Here is a 20,529-nt window from a genome sequence, read left to right as displayed (position 1 = left end):
TTACCTTTTTAAAACGTACTTTAGTTACGTTTAGTTTACACTAAATACACTGAAGTTGTGGGCAGATTTAGGACAAATGACACCATTCAATCAGACTGTGACTGTGATTTTGGCGTAATCCTCAAATGTCAGCACATATTCCATTAATCAATAATTAATTAATTAATAATACTGAGGCACATCCCACACACATGAATCATAATTATTGTTAAATGTTCTCATTATTAAGATGTTTTTGAAAGCAGTAAAATACAAACAAACAAAAAACTCTAATATGTCTAATATGAAAACTGCACAGCCAAAAGTAATATAAGTTCTCAATAGCACTTTTAAAAATATTATATTATTATTATTATTTTAAAAAGAGAGTTGCTTTAAAGTGCATGTGACAAATGTACCCTTACATGCTGTTCAGGGCAAAATTTGACCCATTTTTACATCAGAGAGCTGGAAAAATACTTTTTTCTTCTAGCCTGAAATGTGATGCCTCCCCTTAATGTGACACAGAACATACAAAACAGGAAAATTCAAAAGTCATCATTCAAAAATGTTCATTCTTCACATTTAATATAATTTGAAATAGTTTTGTCCTCCTGTTTTACCTAACATTGGACCTTAATATAGTGTTTTTTTTATTTTTTTTTCTCAAAAAACTACAAAAATAAACTTTCCCTGCTCTCTGAACGCTTCATTAAGGATTAATCATGTTTATTTGTGCCTGATGAGGTCTTTATACTTTATGGCTCAGGAGTTTGAATTATGAGGAAGGTTATAATATGAACAGTATGTGAGGGTTAAAAGATGCATTGGATCTGCTCGTGTTGCCCCCTGGAACAAACATCTGCAGGTTAGTTCAATCATATGAAGCAATGGCCTCAGTAAATGATGCTACTTCACATTTAAATCATTTAAATGAACTATTAGTGCCACCTTGTGGTCGTAAATCATCATGACACAGTGTGAGGGCATTGGAGAAGTCTACAGAGCATGATGAAGTGTTGTGACAGCTGCTTCTGTATCTCAAGTACAGGAAACAACTGACTTTTTGGGGAAGACTCATCCGAGGTGTGAACAAGGCAGTTTTGTTCTGAATGTACAGAGTAGAGGTATCACGCTGCTCTGATTACACATAAATAGTTTTATCTGATATCAGCTGGTGTACTGTGACTATAACCTGCCAGGGCAACAACTGCCGGGCATGTCTCTTCAATCCACTGTGCAGCCAAAGGTAATAGAGCGGAGCAAGCCAGGACTCAGTTTTCCTCAAGCTACATATTTGAATTTGGTTTATGTGTAAAAAAGCTCCTGTACTCCACCCTACCACATCCTGCTGGGCTATAACACCATGAATACAGGGGTCCTGTTACAAGCCTATCAGGTTACTGGGACAGGAAGGCATTGCAAAACACACGCAAGCCCACTAATGACTAGGCACATGTCAGTTCATTTTATAGTGAAACTGAGCAAAGACTGTGTGGTGGTTTCACTACAGACAGACGCTCCACTGGCTGTGACTCTGACTGCTTTTAGAGAGGTTGTTAGAATATGTACATCCAAACTGAAAATAAAAATGACCCTAAATAATATGATTATGATCAAAGCTGTTTTTTCTCCTCGTGGTCGGAAAGCCTCCTTGTTGGCTGAAGTCTCGGTTTGCAACTGCATTTCTGTTTATACTTTAAATCATATAGACTGCATCTACTGAGATGAAGCAAGAGGAATGACATGCAGCATCCCTTGCCAGAGTCGAAACAAGGATGCAATTTAATGACATCATCTTAAATTATAACGCACTTTTGCAATACTTTCTGACATGATGATGATGATGAGTTTTTAAAGGCTTAGTTCACCCAAATTGCTCTGTTTGCTCTTATGCTTGTACAGTATTAAATTTGTTGTTTTTTTTAAAGTATATTTTTTGGGCTTTTTGCCTTTAATGTACAGGTTAGTAGAGAGAGACAGGAAACTGGAGGCAGAGATGGGGGAATAACATGCAGGATAGGACCGGATCAGTGCGGGATTCGAACCAGGGTTGCCTGCAGCGAGGACTATAGCCTCAACACATGCGGCGGGTTCTATACCCACTGAGCTATGCTCTACCCTTGTACAGTAATAAATTTAACTACTGAGTAAATACAAACAAGCCTCCCTGTTGGCTGAAGTCTTGGTTTATATACTTTAAATCATATAGACTGCATCTACTGAGATGAAGCTCTCTTTGAACTCCATCATCATGCAGCATCCCTTGCCGGAGTCAAAACAAAGATGCTGCGATTATGTGGCATGCACAGCAACCACTCCGCCACCAAAGCGTTAGGATTTGAAAACTTCTCTTCTCTTCTTCTTGAATATCTTGTTGGTCAGATACAACAAGCAATCTGAAGACATCAGCTTAAATTATAACACACTTTTGCACTACTTTCTGACATTTCATACACAGATATTATATTAATCCATTAATTGGTCAATTAATTGATTACTTAGTTGCAGTACTAATGTTTTTTTGTAATTTGGGTGAACTGAGCCTTTAAAAACTCATCATCATCATCATCATCATCACCTCACAGCACAACCAACATGACAGTTATATTTTCATTTCATTGCTCTGTTTGCTCTTATGCTTGTACAATATTAAATTTAACTACTGAGTGAATTTAAACATTGCATCAAACAAAGTCTACAAGTGTTGCATCATTATTACAAACAGGCACAATGTGACTGCTTCAATGTGTGCATGTTTATTTCCCAAAGATCAGATCAATGAACACAACATGATCAAACAGACATGGATTGTAACTTCATATACATCACAAACAATTCATATATAACATTAAAATGACAGTACCAAAAATGGACGCACCTCATTTATCATCAAGTTAAAATTCGTCAAATGGATCAAATGGATATTTTATTATCCTTATAAATATCTTTCACATTACTGATCAATTGTGTGTAAATCAAACCCTTTTATATGACAGTGCCATGTTGAATATTTGGAATAAATCACCAAGATTATACTGTATATTTTCCAAAACTTCACAAATAGGCTGGAAATGAGAACGATTTACATGATTAGTGGCTGGATGGTATCATTACTCACATATACAGTAATATTTGATTATATTATAATGGATCTGTAACTACAAAATATTGTTATACACACTGAGTCATGATCATGAAAGGTTTTTTTTTGTGCAATTTCTAAACATTTCAGAAAACTATTCAGTTGAGGTATTCCCTGATGTTTGTGGGAATCTTACATTATTAGAAACAAGAAGAAGTTTTGTTCTTAAATACAACACTCCTACAAAAATGAACACTAATCAATTACAAAGAACTGCAAATGTGCAAAAACACAGCATTAGAAAACTGTTAATAAGTACAGTTAATCTGTTACAGGTTTTAGATGCCGAATGTGTCACTGTAAAGCTAATTGGCACTAAGGCTGCTCAATTAATTGAAATTTGATCGTGATTACGATTTAAGGGCCAATTGATCTCAAAACTAATAAAATCGGGGGGAAAAATGTTTTAATAATAATAATGAGATAGCACTCAATGACAAAGGTTTTATTTTGAAAAGCTTAGACCGGAAGCCAATGTTTGCGTGAACTATCGTCATGGTAACTCGCTCAGCGCTAATATCTCTGCACATTTTCTGCTGTGTGTTGCGTTCAGCGGCAGATAAAAGGCTGCTACTGGGAGAGAAAATTAATTAAGCCAAATGAACAATAAATGCAGCATGTTTCTAAAGTTGAAAAAAAATCATTTTAATAATCGTGATTTCAATTTTGACCCAAATAATCGTGATTATGATTGTTTCTATAATCGAGCAGCCCTAATTGGCACATAGTCAAAGTGTGTCAGTGCAAACGGGACATTGTGTGGAAATGTGCTCTGTACAAAGTTGTTCAGGGCTAGTTGGTCACCATTATCTCAGCTGTGGAAACAAGGACATTATATTGAACAATAAGAAAAGGCATAGTCAGCAATATATAGCAGAGCAGACAAGTTACTGGCACACTACTTTAATGTACCATAATACTCACAGTTATAAAGGCTATGGCACTGTCCGATCCCATCGCTCCGTAGTTTGCCGAGCTGGATTCTGAACTTCGCTAAAAAATGTACAGATTTGAGTAGCTAGTTAGCAATCTCGTATGTATATGTATATATAAATATCTCTCTGAGAAAAAAAGACACCTTTTTGGTTTTTAAAGTGCAATATCTCCCACTGTGTAGACAATAGCAGCAAACCACAATCCACTGATTTGTTTCACACCAGGACAGGAATGTGTTTTAAAGAGTCTAACCCACTACCAAATGGTACACAAATGTCCAGAGAAGGTAGAAACCCAGCGAAAGTGTCTGAAACTGTCTCTTCTCCACATTGTAGATCCCTTATTTCTGACATCTTCATAAATTACAGAATATGAAGGCCTATATATTGTACAAACACTGACTTGCTGGTATAGCTAATTTGTAGATGAGTTTGCTTAAAAGAGGTCTTTTTTTTTTAAATCGGGAAATAAAATCATCATGACAGTTTGGAAAGGCTAAAGAAATGCTGAGTCAGGAACCTGGTCACCCTGATTCTGAACTCAGTGGATTAAAAACTTGCTAGACAAATGGCAAATAAGTTAATCAGTAAATGTCCTTAAAGTAAAGATGATCCTTTTGTTCAATGGAATTCCCTTTAAAAGATTTCCATCATTTTCAGTTTCAATTTTGTGATATTATCATTTTACCACTTACGGACGGTAATAATTCAAGCACCACTGTTCAGTCACATCCTGGAAAGTTTCACTCCAATGTTTCCTTTTACGATGGCAGACAAGATGATTGGAAATGAGAAGAAGCAGACCAAACCGACTCCAAACCAAACCAAGGTGAGAGACAGGTAGGAAGGAAAAAAACGAAGTGGGGGAAAGAGCCACTTACAATCCATCACTCAAGCCATAAGTTTTTGCTCATTTTTTGGTCTCAACCACCAAAGACGTTTCCTCTCCACATCACCAATCTTCCCACTCCTCAGTCAAAAGTCATGAAACCCCAAAAGACAGAGTGGAAGGACAGATTCTTCCCGGACTACTCTACATCGGAGGCATCGTTGTCAGAAGGGAGGTAGTTGCTGCCTTTTACCCGGATGTATTGGATGTGGCGACTGTCGTTGGGTGAAGAGGCTCCGCAAGAGCAGAGCGGACCGGTGAACAGGTTCTCGATCTCTTCCAGCTGCAGACCCTGCGTCTCTGGCAGGCAGCCCTGGACGAAAAGGATACCCAACACCACTAGACCCGTGTACATGAAGAACGCACCTGGAAGAGATACACGTGGACATTGTTATTATAAAAAGGGTCTGAGTTACGGAAGTTCAGGGCTGCCAATGGCTGAGTCATGTCAGAGCCATAGACTGTATAAAAGAAGTGGACGTAACATCCGTGACGTCACCCATTGGTTTGTGGACTGCTCGGACGCCAATAGTTTCGAATCTAGGCAGCGCCATCTTGAAAATTTCAGGTGCATGCTGGGAAAAATAAAAACACTACTTATATGGGCAAGATTCTACTTATATGGGCAAGAGGCGGGGCCATGGGCGGAGCGGGGAGTTTGCGATTGGTTGCGAGGGCTGGATCTCGAGGACATTGGTCAATCAACCTGTCAATCATGACATAGCCATGCCCTAATGCATACCCTGCTTTATCATCAAATATAAAATCAGGGAGGCCAAAATGTCCCAAATGAACATCATACTGCATTGAAGAAGGCTTTAAACTAGCGATTGAGACCATAAACACATTTTGAAAACTTTACTGAGGTTAGAAATCAAGTGAGAAGTTGGTGAATTCTCCATTGACTTGTACTGAGACGGAAGTCCTTTTGACACCAAAACGGTCGCCCCCTGGTGGCCTTTTGATAGAATGCAGTTCTAAGGTACTTCCGCGTTGGCCTCATTTCAGAGGACCAGAACTCCCCGTCTGGTCAGAGCACATTCAACAACTGTTTGGGTTTCTTTTCCAATGGTTGCCATGTCTGCCTGTTTAAGGGAAATTGGGGTAGTTCGTCAAAGTAGCTACAAATTGGGCTTTTTTCCCCCTTACCTGCACATGCTTTCTCTGGGCTTGTTTAATTAAAAGTGAAACTAAATTAAAATTAAAAGAAAATAATGGTGTCGTTAGAGTTATCTCTGCTTGGGCTATGAGACTGAGGGTTTTAAAGAGAAAGGTAGCATAACAAACTGAGGTGTGGAGTTTGAAATATTGGCATTTACCTTTCAAGGGAAGTCTAATGTTGAGGAAATCAAGCTGAATCAATAATATCTTTTAAGTCCCTTCTTAAAACATACTTTTATTTGAGAGCCTTTCCTGATTCCATTAAATATGGTTTGTCTGTTCTTGCTCATTTAAAAAGTAATTATTTTATGATTTGTGTATTTTGCTGCCTTGTGAAGTACTTTGAAACTTGGTCACTTGGTTTTTGAAAAGTATTCTATATTATCTTATTATTGTTTTATTATTATTGTTTTATTATTATTATTATTATTATTATCATCATTATGAAGATGCTTTTGAGTTTCATGGCCGTAAATGTAGGATGCAGCACATTTGGCGAAAGGCCCACACTTAAAACTACAAATCTATCTTCAAATTTAAAGATATTTCATATTCTAAGGAATCTAATTTAACTATTCTTTTAAAATAAAAATACTGACAGCCTTGAACTTCTATACTGATGATACACAAAGTAACTGAGCATGGGGTCATTTGTTGAAGACCTCGGAGTCACCTTCACACACACCTACAGTTTACATTCCAGTTTCCACGACTGAATCCGAGTGATTAAACATATTTTGTTTCATATACTGTGTTCATGTGCTTTGACTTAGTTTCGCACCGGTCTATTAAAAGCATACCTCGACTGAGCTGAACTCTACAGTGGTTTCTTTATTGAACAGTTTGCATCTCATCTCTCTCTCCACTGTCCTGTTGCTATAAACAAGATGGTGTTTATAGTGACCACGCCTGGTTATATAAAGGGTAAAAAAAACAACATTTTAGGATCAGACTAAAAGAGAGGAGTCCCCTTTGAAGATGAACAAGATGCTTAATATAGTTGCTTTAAGATATGAAGCCATTACGTTAATCTTGTGGCTGTCTAAATACTGTAAAAGCCACGTTACTTACATGCAAAGGTCAGACCTAGTAACATTTATGTAAAACTGTAAAATCAGTTTAATACACCATGAAACAAAGTGGAAGAGACAATTCAAATGAGTCTATAAAAACTATGTTCCCCTTTTGGTGTGACCGCGCCAAAGGAATAAATAACCCTCCAGAAACCAAGATAATAAAGATAATAAAGATAATAATCTGAGCAGCAGAATAATTGATTCATATCCAGCAAATCACTTCAAATACAGTACATAAGCAAACAGGAAGTTAAGATCCTGTGATTTGATGCTTGTGCACTATTGAGTATTATAAAACAGGCAGCAGAATGATAAATATGAAGCCAGCAGAGTTGCATATTCCATGTCTGACAGGAGCTGTTTAAGACGTAGTGCTTAAATTCTGTGTTGAAATAAATAGATATTAGGCATGGGCCGGTATGGGATTCTGGCGGTATGATAACCATAAGCGAAAATATCACGGTTTCACGGTATGGAGGTATTGCGATTACAGCTCTAAAATGTTCCTAAAAGGAAGAGAAATGAAGACAGGCATGTTAATTTAACCTGAATATACACTGTAATGACAGTGTGAGGGGTCGTGATACTCTACGCTGCAGCTGCACCACCTGAGGGATTTCTGACCTTTCCACTTCCTGTCTTTGACCAGGCTAAAAACTGCTCATACCTCAGGAACGGTATGACAGAAAATTTTGTGGTTTCGGTTATCGTGGCTCTTTCATAACGCGGTATACCTCGAACGCGGTTATCATCCCATGCCTATTAGATATACATTAGATGGCAGAACTGGACCTAAAAATCAGCCAAAAGTGAGCCGATAAACCAGCCGTGAGCATGTTTTAATAGAAAAATATATGAAATATATGACGGCATTCATTCTCTACAGCAGCCTCGCATGTAAACCCACATTATGATCTGAAGCATTTACCATCATCTGACCTCCTGATGAAGTCTTACCGTAATAAGTCAGAAACTCTGTGACATGAAGGAAGGTGAGAGACACCAGGACATTGAAGGTCCAGTTGACCCCGGCTGAACAGGCGTTGCCGGTGCTGCGGGCCCAAAGTGGATAGATCTCTGAATTCACCGTCCAAGGCATGGTTCCCATACCTAACCAGCAGAGGAGGCATTTGTTGATGTATATCGGTGTAATCATCTTTTAACATCAGGTACTAATTTGATTCTTAATCAGAACAAAGACAGATGGTTTCTATCATAATATCTAAAATTATGACTCATTTACAATTTAACCCTTCTGTTGTCCTCAAGTCAAGGGAGGAAGAAGGAAGGAAGGAATGGAGGAAGGAAGAAGGAAAGGAGGGAGGAAAGGAGGGAGAGAGGAAGGTAGGAGAAGGAAAGAAAGAGAGAAGGAGGAATGAAGGGAGGAAGGAAGGAGAGGAAGGGAGGAAGGGAAGGAAAGAAAGAAGGAGGTAGGGAGGAAGGAAAGAGGGAAGGAAGGAAAGGAGGAAAGGAAGGAAGGAAAGAAGAAGGAGGGAGGGAGGAAGGAATGAAGAAAGGGGGATGAAGGAAGAAAGGGGAATGGAGGAAGGAAGGAAGGAGGGAAGGGAAGGAAAGGAGGAAGGGAGGAAGGAAGGATAGAGGGAAGGAAGAAAGGGGGATGGAGGAAGGAAGGGAGGAAAGAGAGGAAGGAAAGAAAGAGAGAAGGAGGGAAGAAGGAAGGGAGGAAGGGAAGGAAGGAAGGAAAGAAGGAAAGAGGGAAGGGGAAGGAAAGAAGAAGGAGGGAGGGAGGAAGGAAGGAAGAAAGGGGGGTGGAGGAAGGAATGAAGGAAGGAAAGAGGGAAGGAAAGGAAGGAGGGAGGAAGGAAGGACAGACGGAAGGAAGGAAGGGAGGAAAGAAGGAACCGCCAAAACAGACGGGGTCAATTTGACCGGGGAAGACGACACAAAGGTTAAAGGAAGTGAGAAAATATGTAAGAACAAATGAAAAAGTGTTTTTTCAGACCTGGAGCAAAAAATGCCAGATAGAGGATGAGACCCATCAGGACGATCCAGGAGTAGGTTGTGGGACAGTAGTTGTAAGCCCAGATTGGGCCGCCTGCTGCCTCTGTCAGGTTAGAACACCTGGATGATATTAAAAAAATGGTGAGAAACTGAACTCCACATTTCTCTCCAGGGTTTGCTAATGAATACACAGATGGGGGAGTAATTAAAAGGAAACATGAACCACAGGAAGTGTCTTAGTGTGGAGTCAGGCCACCGTGAACAGCATCTTTACCAAGTCTAAGATATTCCCTCATTTATACAAATATGTACACACTCAACGTTTATTTAATCACATAATGTCATTGAGAGCAAGACCTTTTTTGCAAGTGACACCTGAGTATGGCAGATCGAAAGAAAAACAGACATAGCTAGTCACAATGAAAGGACATATAGCATCAGAGATAATCAAGACATCACTACATAGATTTGAAGATTAAAGTTTATATATCATTTGGTCGTATGGAGATGGTGGCGGTGAGTGTTGTCTTACATGTTGGTCCAAAATCCTACACAGGTCTTCAATTGGGTTGAGAACTGGTGACTGTCATCATTTTTATACTAACCAAACCATTCAGAGAGCTCTTGAAGCATCTGCATTTGATATGTTTCTCCACACTTTTATTTCCTCCTTCATTTATCCCCCCATCTGTTTATCATTTATTTCTTAATACTTCAGCAAACATTATCTGGTTTGCAGGCAGAGATTCAAAACAAAGCAAATGTTACTTATTTAGTTTGAAAGTTACTGACAGTGAGAACATGTGTCTTTCAATTCACTTCTTTTTTAAATTTTTTTTGATATTTGTATATAATCTGATTAAACTGCACAGAAGTGAGTCGCTGGTGCTTTTACTGTGAGTACACAGGCAAATGTGATGATGATGATGATGTATATGTGGGGATTTTGTAATGTGACATTAACATATCTATCTCAGCTATTTTATTTATCAACCTCTTATTTACTCTCCGTCACACAACCATGCAGAAAACGAGTGTCTGACCTTCCCCACGCTGCGTGATCTATGGACTCTTGATTGACGGGGACGCAGGAGGACTCGTACACTCTGGTGCCGTTTTCGCGATAACAAAATCCACAATCTGGGTCCAGCATGCAGGATTCACAGGATCTGAAGAGCAAAGTTGAATGTAAAACTTCTCACAAGGGCAGGTCACACACACACACACACACACACACACACACACTATTTACTAAGCAACAGACAGGCATACATAGCATTTTGTCAGTAGTGGTAAATCAATCCTTTTCTAAAAATAGATAGATAGATACTGAAGAATGAAAGCAATATTCACTAAAGCAGGCTCTTGATTTGGGGACTTCTGAATTCAGAAACATTCACCTTATAGCAGCTTTTGTCATTACTATCATAAATTGCATCTACACAAGCTAAAATGACTGCGATGTAGCTGCTGTGCGATTTCTTACTGGTATAGTCTGCAGGTTGAGTTGTGAGGGTCGACCGGATGGAGGGTGATGGATGGTGAGTTCTGGGCTGAAAGCAAGAAGCCGACTGCCAACAAAGACAGACTCAGACCAGTACCTGCATCGGAGGAAATAAACACACTGAATAAAGCTCTGATAAAGAAAAAAAAGTGTAAAAAAACCAGCTTGTACAGACCAGAGGATAAAGGGAAATGAAAGATCCTATCATTCCTCAGCCTGTTCATCAATCAACTAACCAAACACAAACCTATAAGGCTGCCCAGTGTCAGCTTCCTGCGGCCGACTCGCTCCACAAGCCAGACTCCGACTAAGGTGAACACAAAGTTGGTGGCAGAGGTTGCAGCGGCCAACCAGATCGCCTGTTTGTCATCACTCACCCCCGCCATCTGCAGAATGGTTGCACTGTAGTACCTGGATATAGGCGAGGAGGAATTCATTTAAATTTCAACAGCTCAACAAATCACTCTGGGGTAACAAGCTTCTTTTTTTTTTTTTTTTAATTATACAGGTCAAAAAACACAGATGGATGTATCACAGGTGAGTGATAATTGTGAGGAGACTGTTCCAAGACTAATAGATGACCTACATGACGGTGTTAATCCCAGACAGCTGTTGAAACATCTGGAGGCCACAGCCAACGATGAGAGCCCTGCGAGTTGGACCATGCCTGAGGATGCGTAGAATAACAACGCCTCCTACAGCCATTAAAAAAAACAAAAAACAACTTTATTAATAACCTAAAACTCTAATGTTTGACTTGTCATTCACCCTGTTTCTGTTTTCACTCAAGTGTTTCACCTCCACCCGCCTCTTTCTCTTCTTCCTCGATGCTGGTTCTGATGGTGTCGAATTCCTCGTCGACATTCCGGCCTCCTCGGATCCTGCTGAGAATCTGACGGGCCTCTTGGCTCCGGCCCTTTTGAAGAAGCCAGCGGGGGCTCTCTGGCAGGAAGAAGAAGCCCACAAACTGCAGTGCAGCCGGGACAACGGACAGACCCAGCATGTACCTACAATATTAAGGGAAAGTGGGGAAAAATGAGGAAAAGATTGTCAAAAAGGAAACTGGGGAATTCTCAGAGTAATTGCTAAAGCTGCGTTATCATTGTACAAATTAAATCACAAATGGGGGCAGCAAAGATACAAGAGTAAGGATGTCTAGAGCCAATCTGCAGGATCAGGGCTGGAGTCAAGATTTTAGGCTCCAATCCTGGCATTGTTAACATAAACAAGCATTATTAATGAGCAGACCCAAACAGAATCTGCAGGCTCTTTTCTAGTTTTCAGAGATGATTCAGAATAAAAATCTGCAGAATTCTGTGGAAAGTTTCTTTCCTTGTAAATTGATAGATAACATTAATTTAACATAAGAAAGATTGATTTAAGTGAATTAGAGCTAAGCCACATTGTTTTTTCCCACTGATATCAAAACACATATCTCTTCCTGTCTCTGTTCATATTTCTCTGTTATAGCTACTATGACTAAAAACATCCTTTGTCATCACAGTAGAGTTGTACTGTAGTTAGTGTCTGACTGTGGTTCATCCCATAGTCACAAATAGTGACATGTGGTTTTATATGTCCTGTGTGATCAGCTACTTACACATAGTCACATATGATTGGGAACTTTTGTAAATGAATCTGAGCACATTATGAGCAAACATTTGAGACTATTTTACAGCTAATATTGAAAAAAATACTGATTTTATGAAATTTTTGGCATTTAATAAGAGATAAATAAGCAATTAACACATGGACACAGGATTAAAAGTGGGAAAAAGTCAATTAACATTTAGAGTTTTACAAGTAGCATCTTTACTGGCGGAAAATCTGCAGAAGTGTCATCAGAAATCTGTTGGTGCAGATTCAATGTGGGCCTGTTAATGAGGAGCATTACATGTGGTTATTACTGAAATCATACTATTGAATAATCAGCTCTCCAGTGCCCTCCAGTGGACAAACTACATAATAGCGACACTGTTTCTCAATGACCTCAAGTATATCTTTGACATTTCTATCCCATAGTTTCCTCTGTTGATAGCAACGGGTGTTTGACGCAGTGTTTTATGGAGCAGCTGCCCAACTACTGCTGAAACACACACAAACAAAAGGTTGGACAAAAGCATCTCTGAATAGCAGCTGCTGATTTATTGCTGGGATGACATCATCAATACACAGTATTTATAGATAACTTTTACAGCTTAGTGCTTCAATTTCCTCAGTTAATTAGTGAGGAACATATTCTGCTGGTTTCCCCTAAAAAACAAACAAACAGAGAACGAGATAAAATGCTACAGGGCCCTGAAATGCTGCACCTCCAAACTGAGGAACAAACTGTACTCTCACCCATCAATCCTCCTCCTACCCCCACTACCACCACACTAATATTAACTGCATCACCACACACTGCATATGGACTTTAGCCCATCCCTTTCTTTAAACACTTTATCCTTTTTACAGCCCCTTTTTATTATATTTGACCTTATTTAACAGTCATTCTTATAATATGTGTGTGTGTATGTGAGTATGTGTTTGAGCAGAGTGAATGGAAACAGGTTTCTCTTATGAGACAGACAGAACATTTCATTGTATGTGAACATGTAAATGCCTTCATTCATTCATTCATTGGACAAACAAAACTAAAATAAACATTGTCATATCTTAAACAGTGTAAAACTAACACGTACCTCCAGCCGTCACGGCTCATGTAGCTGAAAGCTCCATCGATCACACTGGCAATGAACTGGCCACCGGTGATGAAGAGGGAGTTTATGGTGACCAGCTGACCTCTCAGGTGTGACGGGGAAACCTCTGCGATGTACACAGGAACCGTCATAGAGGCAATACCTGAGGAAAAAACATAAAGGGTGTCATATTTCTATAACACACACATTTAGTTTCTGTTTTTTTAATTTATTTTCTGGCAGAGAGGCCGACAGGAAACAGGGAAAGAGAGAGGTGGATTCGAACCAGGGACGCTGTGACTATATGGCATGCACTCCCACACTTTGTATATCTACTTCTGGTTTTTTAAAGATTATGATTCAATAGCTTGAAAATACAGCAAAGTTGACTGATAATGTCAAATTTCAAACCATGTAATCAAAACTAAAAGTGCTTTCTAACTGTCATGTAAATTTAACTACAGCATAATGATTTTGTAAGAATGGACACAATACAAAAACAGCTTCTCGTTACTGTTGAATTAATATTATTATCAATTTTAAAAACACATCTAATCTCCTACAAGCCAGTCTGCATATTACACACACACACAGAACAGGGATTTTGACCAACAGTTGTACCCATTGTACAGCTTTCTTATTAACACCTACTCTACAGACAGTCACATTAGATATTAGATGTCCTAAAGATAGAAAAGATATTTTCTGCCTTTTTGTTGTGAAAATAACATAATATTAATATTAAACTGAATGCAGACAACAAGGCAATTCCAATTGGAGTAAGAGCAAAAACATATACATTTTCTTCCTTTGCAAACACCCTTCAACCCCTTCAAACTTCTAATGGAATTCTTTTACATGATCCACTGCCCTTTGTTTCATTCAGGAAAAGACCAGCCAATAGTTTTACTGGACAAGCAGGTCAGGTCAGGTCAGGTCAGGTCAGGTCAGAGGTTGCTTGGGAGTGAACTTTGTATCTGCTTATCAATGATTTTCATGAATGTTAAAATGGCAGGAATTTGTAATCTACAGAGAGGAGAGGTAGAATAGTGGCGACTGGTCTGGTCTGAATTTACAGGCAAACTGGAGACATGTTAAAAGGACAGTTACACATTTTTTTCAAGTCTGTCTTAAAACAACAGTTAGGTGTCCATATGAACAGTGAAAGAGGATTGTAATGATTCATCCTGTTCATACCGACTGTTAAAATATCCCTTTGAAATGTGCTTTCAATGAATATGATGGGGGCTAAAATCCATGGCTGAAGCTTCAAAACATGACACCTACTCACCTATACCCAAACCAACTGTGATTCTGCCCACCAGAAGGACCACTTTGTCTGGAGCTAAACTCAGGATAATACCACCAATGCTGAAGATGAAGCTGGCAATGAGGATGCAGATCTTGCGTCCCAGCCATCCGTTCAGCGAGCCGCCACTCAGGGCAGATAACGCAGCGGCTCCCACCGTGCTGGAAACCAGCAGCTCCTGCCACAGAGTGTTCAGGTTCATCTCCTTCTTCAGGAGCAGCATAGCCCCCGAGACCACCCCAGTGTCATACCCAAATAGGAATCCTCCCAGGGCAGAGAAGAACGCCAACACATAGACAAACACCGGAGTGGAGGCATCTCGATCCAGGATGTCCTCGCTGGAGGCAGCATCCCCAGATGATGAGGGCCCAATGAGATTCTCCTCTCCATCTTTCTGCCTCCTGCTGCTCATGAGGTTGCCCATGTGCTTCAAGCTGTACTCATCGTGGCTGCTGAACATAGGGGAAACCAAGAGTTAGGCTCACCAGAAGTCAGTCAGGTGACAAGACAGCAACTTCTTGCAGCAGGTATTTCTTTTACTCTAAGGTGACACATGACACCTTCAGCATGGTGTCATAGATACAGTCATATGTGGTGCAACGCCCCCAAAACAAGGTAGAGTTGAAGATAAGTGGGTTTACACAAAAGGAGATATTGATGTTGCATTCTTTAGTATCAGACATCCAACTACTGTCCAGCTGTGTTCAAAAAGAGCAGCTCGAAAAATTCAACAAGTGAAAAACAAGAACACGTCGAGGTCTTTTTAAAACAGCTATACGTGTAAAAATACGCGTTTTAGTTACTCACGGCGGCTTTTAATGTCATGTCATCAAAAACGTGCCTAAATGGTGCGTTTAAACCGCTTCAAATGGATTATTTACTTCAGTACGACACAAATACAACCACTCTGCCCAGTGTGCGGCCATGTTTACGTGACGTCACTCGACAGCCCAGATGCAAATGTTGTGGCATTCACGTGTTTTTGGAATAATCGGAAAAATGACCCACCCCCCGCCGGGCTGGGAAAGATTCACGTGAACAACTCAGAAAGTCTAATATGGCAATAACATATTTATTAATCCATGTGCTCACATTTGTAATATGGTCTTAGGTCGTTGTCACTGTTAGTTGCTGGTGCTGAGTGATTAGATTAGTTAGAAAAAGCTGTTTATTAACATTAACCAAGCATTAATTAAAAGTCAGGTAATGCGATATTTTTTAGTTGTTTTGGGGAATGCAGTGGTGCAGCCAGCAACAAGTCTGGGTCAAAATATAAAAATATCTTCTTTGTAGCGTCCATGTTGTTTCCACTTTTGACTTAAAAGCTTATGAACATACCGAACTGACATACCAATTTGGGAAACGGGACCAACGAGGACCACGTGAATGCAGCGTCAACCAAATAAAAATGAAAGCAGTTCATCTACAATTTTACAGATTATATTGTAATTACTTATAAATAACAATATAATATTAAAAGTAAAACTTGTTCTGGGAGGGTTTAAACGGGATATTAATTATCCCTGTGATTGATGTGGTCTAAAACAAAGAAACAATTGCTCATTTAATTCCATAATTTCCATTGTATGTATTCCAAAATTTTGGATTGATATTAAAAACTTTCTATTGAGAAGAACTAATCACATGTTCACGCCAAGTGGTAGTAATATTTCAATGTATAAGAAAATAGACACGAATGTTTGCTTTTTAATTTAACTTCTTGATTTTCAATCTGTACCCCTTTGTTTATGAATTATACCTATACCTCCTTATGTATTAATTTGTTTTTAATGAATGCAAAAACGTCCTCCTTTTGTTCTTCATACTTTTAATGTTTTTTTTTCTTTCAATAAAGTGTTAACCGAAATAAAGTCCTGTCCACGACTTGTAATGTGTAGGCTAGATAATGACATTATGTATAACATAGCATAATAAATATGATGTATATCAATAATTTATCAGTTATTTGAGAAATATATATTAAGCATCTAAGTTGTATAAGACACTTTAACATTTGTCTAGAACACAGCACCAAACTCCGTTCAAAATCTGCAGCATTTTGTGAATCCTCGGCAAATGTTAGTAAGAGCATGTTATAGAATGTAAAGGACAAAAAAAACAAAAGATAGCCACGTAACCTCAAATGCACATTCAAAAAAACTGCTGACAAGCAAGTATGAGCTTCAGCTGTGAGGTAGGTTGGATCTAATGACTCAACACTCGCACATAAAATCTATTAAACATAAAACGACACACAAAAAACATAACAGACATTACCTGTGCTTAACTCAAACTGTACCTCTTTTTTAAAAAAGCTTATTCTGGAGCTGTGCTGCTGTTTAGTGTCCTCTCTTCAATAAACGGGAAGTTTGCCATTCATGGATCACATGACCCACACACTGCCGCAGGAAAGCAGGGACACGCCCACATTCACACTTCACCTGTTCATGAAGCCTTCCCCAGCAGACTGCAGTGTTTACCTTATCACTCTTGTTCTACAGCAGGAATATGCAAAACTTTAAACAGATATTAACCCTAGCATACTGTTCAGACAGACAGACAGACAGACAGACAGACAGACAGGCGATATCTAATTTTTCTTAAGGACCTGTTCATCTGTTTTGTGAATTGATGTTTTATTAAAGAAAAGTCACAATATATATTATATATATTATGTATTATTTATAGGCTATTATGCAGTGGATTTGAGACATACGATGAAATATGACTGTATGTGGCCATTGAACTAAAATGAGTTTGACCCTCCTGCCAAATACTGTCAATAATAAATACCGTAGTTACACTAATAGATGCACAGACCAACACATATAGTTGCGCTCATAGCAGGATAAACCAAAAGTAAAAAGTTAAGATTTTATTGAGTTATTAGTAGTGAATATATGCATGCCGAATTCAAAAATTCTTTTCAATAAATTATTAGAAGTTTTAATATTTGATCTAAATGTTAATTAAACTCTTCTTTTCGCTAACAAATATTTAAGTGTTGATTTTTCGGATGAAATACGGCGGCGCCATTCCGGGTCAATCCCGATGTTTTATAAATCGACTGCCACCAGACACCGGAGGGAGGGAGGGAGTTTATGAAGTGCACAGATTTCACTCTACAGCTCAAGTCAATCACTACAGATGCTAATTAAGGCTTTTAAAAACCACAATATTTCAGCAATTTAACCAACTACTATAACGTCAGAATCTCCATGACAACTTAATTCTCCATGACAACTTCCCATCCAGCGCGGCGTGTCTGTGTCCTGTTTCCTCTTCACCAAAACGAGGAGTGTTTTTCTTTTCCTTTTTTTCCCTCTCTCTCTCTGACCGGAGTCATATGATGTGATTGTAAGGAAGGAGGAACACGTCTTGTCAGAGAGGGATCTGCTGCTCCCCACTACAAAACAGAAACAACTAAAAAAGCCACCGACTCCTACAAAGAGGAACACGTTTCTGAGTCAGAGGAGAAAGTGAGTTAGCTTAAGCTGCTGCGGACTGGGGTGATGTAAACAGAGCCGAAACTGCCACACTGACAGCTTTGACAGCACAGACACTTTGATGTAATGTAGCTCAGTGAGTCATGATGACATATATGTAATGTTTAGTAATGTGTTATAATGTTATTAGTTGTTACAGTAGCACTACTCGTCTACCCCCATGCTGCTGCTGCTGCTGCTGTTGCTTCTCCAATGTAGCTAACCTTTCGTCGGTTCTGAGAGGACTGTATACTGACTGACCATAAATGCACGTCAAGTCGTCAGCTGGAAAACAGTATTTCAAAGATCATGGTTAACCAAGAGGAATTGGAAGAAAGGCTGAAGAAGCTGCTGGTGAGGCTGAAAACCCCACAGGAAGACAGGCAACTTTGCACGCTGATTCAAATCATCCAGGACCTGCTTTTCCTGGCACACACAGACTGTGGTAGGAAACACATTGTTCCTGCATGTGTGTGTATGTGTGTGTGTGTGTGTGTGTGTGTGTGTGTGTGTGTGTGTGTGTGTGTGTGTGTGTGTGTGCATAATGTTGTAGTTCATAAACCCTTTTCCTGTTGGCATGTATGAATAACTGGTAGTGGATGGAAGAAATAGTGAAATCCTTTAGCTAATGTACAGTATAAACTACTCAATTATAAGTGTAAAGTGTAAAGCATGCTGCATTCATTGTATTGTCAGAAACGTGGGACCAGAAGTACTCATTACTCATCTACTAGTATTTTATTTTACTATATTATCATTGGAACTGATCATATAGGTTATTTTGTATGAAAATCAATGTCAGATAAATGTACAGTAGGAGTGGAAAGTAGAGTATTTCCCTTTGGAAAAATATAATGGAGTGAAAGTATAAAATCACTGTGAAGTATATGTGAACTTTAACCTTGACTACATTTAAATAAAGTACAGTATTGTGTTAAATAGAAGACTTCAACACAGTAAGATACTTTACTGCTTTAAAGTATCTTGGATTTTACTATAAAATAGAGAAGCCTTTACTCATGAACTCGGGTTCCTTATGTCAGGGACTTTTTCAAATTAACTATTAACTATTTTCATTTTTTGCAGTGTCATACTCTCATATTGTGCATATCACTCCACTGCATGTGACAGCTTACTATAGTTTAGATTTAGCTGGTAAAGACATAGTATGATGGTATGAAAACTGATGCATTACTTTAGTTTAAACCACCTAGCAGAACACTTACAATATTACTTATCATATTAACACAGTACATTTAACTTATCTTAATGCATAGTTTACTTTTTGTACTCAATTTCTCTTATACTAATACAACTACTATGTAATTGAAAATTTGAAAGCAGGGCAAAGGCTGTTGCTCATACAAAACAGGCAATTTGATGACATTACTTTTGCCTTTTTTTTTCACTATTTCTGACATCTTATAGCTTGATTAAGAAACTAAAAATTAAGAAAATCTTCAAGTGATAAGAGCCCTGCTTACAGTTTAGTTTTTTCACATTGTGGTCTTGCTTGATTTGAATACTTCCTGTTTTACTGTCTTTATCCCACCTGCACAGATTTATCATTTGTCAGTATAATTAGAATTCTTCATATACTTTTATCATCCTTTCTCATCGCTGTTGTGAATGAGCAGCATTCAAACAAAAGACAACCAGACTATCAATGGGATCCTTGTTATTGTCAGTCTTGTTTACAAGCCTTATTATATGCATGTAAAAAAGTTCTTCTTCAAAGTGAACTTGTCCAGTCATGTCATGTCTATTTCTTTGCTCTTTGTTGCAGCAGCTGATCTGTTTCAGGACAAAGATGTCCACAGCCCCCTCATGGTGGTGCTCTCATCCTACATCAGCAGCAGAGGAGTCCAGCAGGTACCACAAGACTTTAGGACACCCCTTCATTGTGTAGTTTTTTCTTTTTTCTTTTCACACAGCAGTCAGAAATGTGCCATCTTTAACTCTGTGTGCTGAATTAGAGAGAGAAAACTTCACTGACAGTTGTTGTAGCATCAGATTTCATGGTGCTGGATGTTACTGGAGACTCGTCACACAGATGTTTCAGTGTGTACGACAGCATCACCTGCTAAGACAATTTGTGCTCTATGTAGTTTCAAAGTCATTCACAGCTGACATACCAATGCTTGATCCAGCATGTTTATTGCGTCTGTTGGCTGCTATGTACTGCCGCTTATCAAAGGTGAAGCTGCAGCAGAGCACCATACTGAAAGTCAGATTGTGAGACTCGTATCAGGCTCAAACATATCTGATCTGATCCTCAATATAATGAACATTTGCTTTCACTTTTGTTTTTTTGGGAATCCAGGCAGTATAATATTTGGGTTGGGCATTATGATGACTTATATTCAGCCATGTGTCAGCATTTATATGATTTTTGATCTTCTT

The 20,529-nt window shown here is 38.9% G+C and overlaps 2 protein-coding genes across 4 annotated transcripts in view; one reads left to right on the top strand and one right to left on the bottom strand.

Moving 5' to 3' along the window:
• Positions 1-4,679: 4,679 nt before the first annotated feature.
• Positions 4,680-15,556, bottom strand: LOC128358727 (proton myo-inositol cotransporter-like). Of its 3 annotated transcripts, none has more exons than XM_053319095.1 (11): positions 15,449-15,556; positions 14,624-15,093; positions 13,336-13,495; positions 11,450-11,658; positions 11,238-11,346; positions 10,899-11,062; positions 10,634-10,748; positions 10,191-10,316; positions 9,149-9,267; positions 8,143-8,295; positions 4,680-5,314 (listed from the first exon to the last, which is right to left on the bottom strand). In XM_053319095.1, exons 2-11 carry the CDS (start codon positions 15,063-15,065, stop codon positions 5,088-5,090), a joined length of 1,824 nt encoding a protein of 607 aa, XP_053175070.1. In that variant the 5' UTR covers positions 15,066-15,093; positions 15,449-15,556; the 3' UTR covers positions 4,680-5,087. The 3 variants fall into 3 exon arrangements, with proteins under 3 accessions (XP_053175070.1, XP_053175071.1, XP_053175069.1); XM_053319096.1 differs by having other exon boundaries at positions 14,624-15,090; positions 15,449-15,551; XM_053319094.1 differs by lacking the exon at positions 15,449-15,556 and having other exon boundaries at positions 14,624-15,401.
• Positions 15,557-18,432: 2,876 nt separating this feature from the next.
• The window catches only part of lrrk2 (leucine-rich repeat kinase 2), a 36,577-nt gene continuing 34,480 nt past the window's right edge, over positions 18,433-20,529 (top strand). The window contains exons 1-2 of the mRNA XM_053319476.1: positions 18,433-18,571; positions 19,916-19,998. Coding sequence (XP_053175451.1) covers positions 18,436-18,571; positions 19,916-19,998 — 219 coding nt within the window. The 5' untranslated portion in view covers positions 18,433-18,435. The remainder of the gene's footprint in view (positions 18,572-19,915; positions 19,999-20,529) is intronic.

Source organism: Scomber japonicus, chromosome 5 (assembly GCF_027409825.1).
Source record: "Scomber japonicus isolate fScoJap1 chromosome 5, fScoJap1.pri, whole genome shotgun sequence".
NCBI lineage: Eukaryota > Metazoa > Chordata > Actinopteri > Scombriformes > Scombridae > Scomber > Scomber japonicus.
This window is presented reverse-complemented; position numbering and strand designations above follow the sequence as displayed.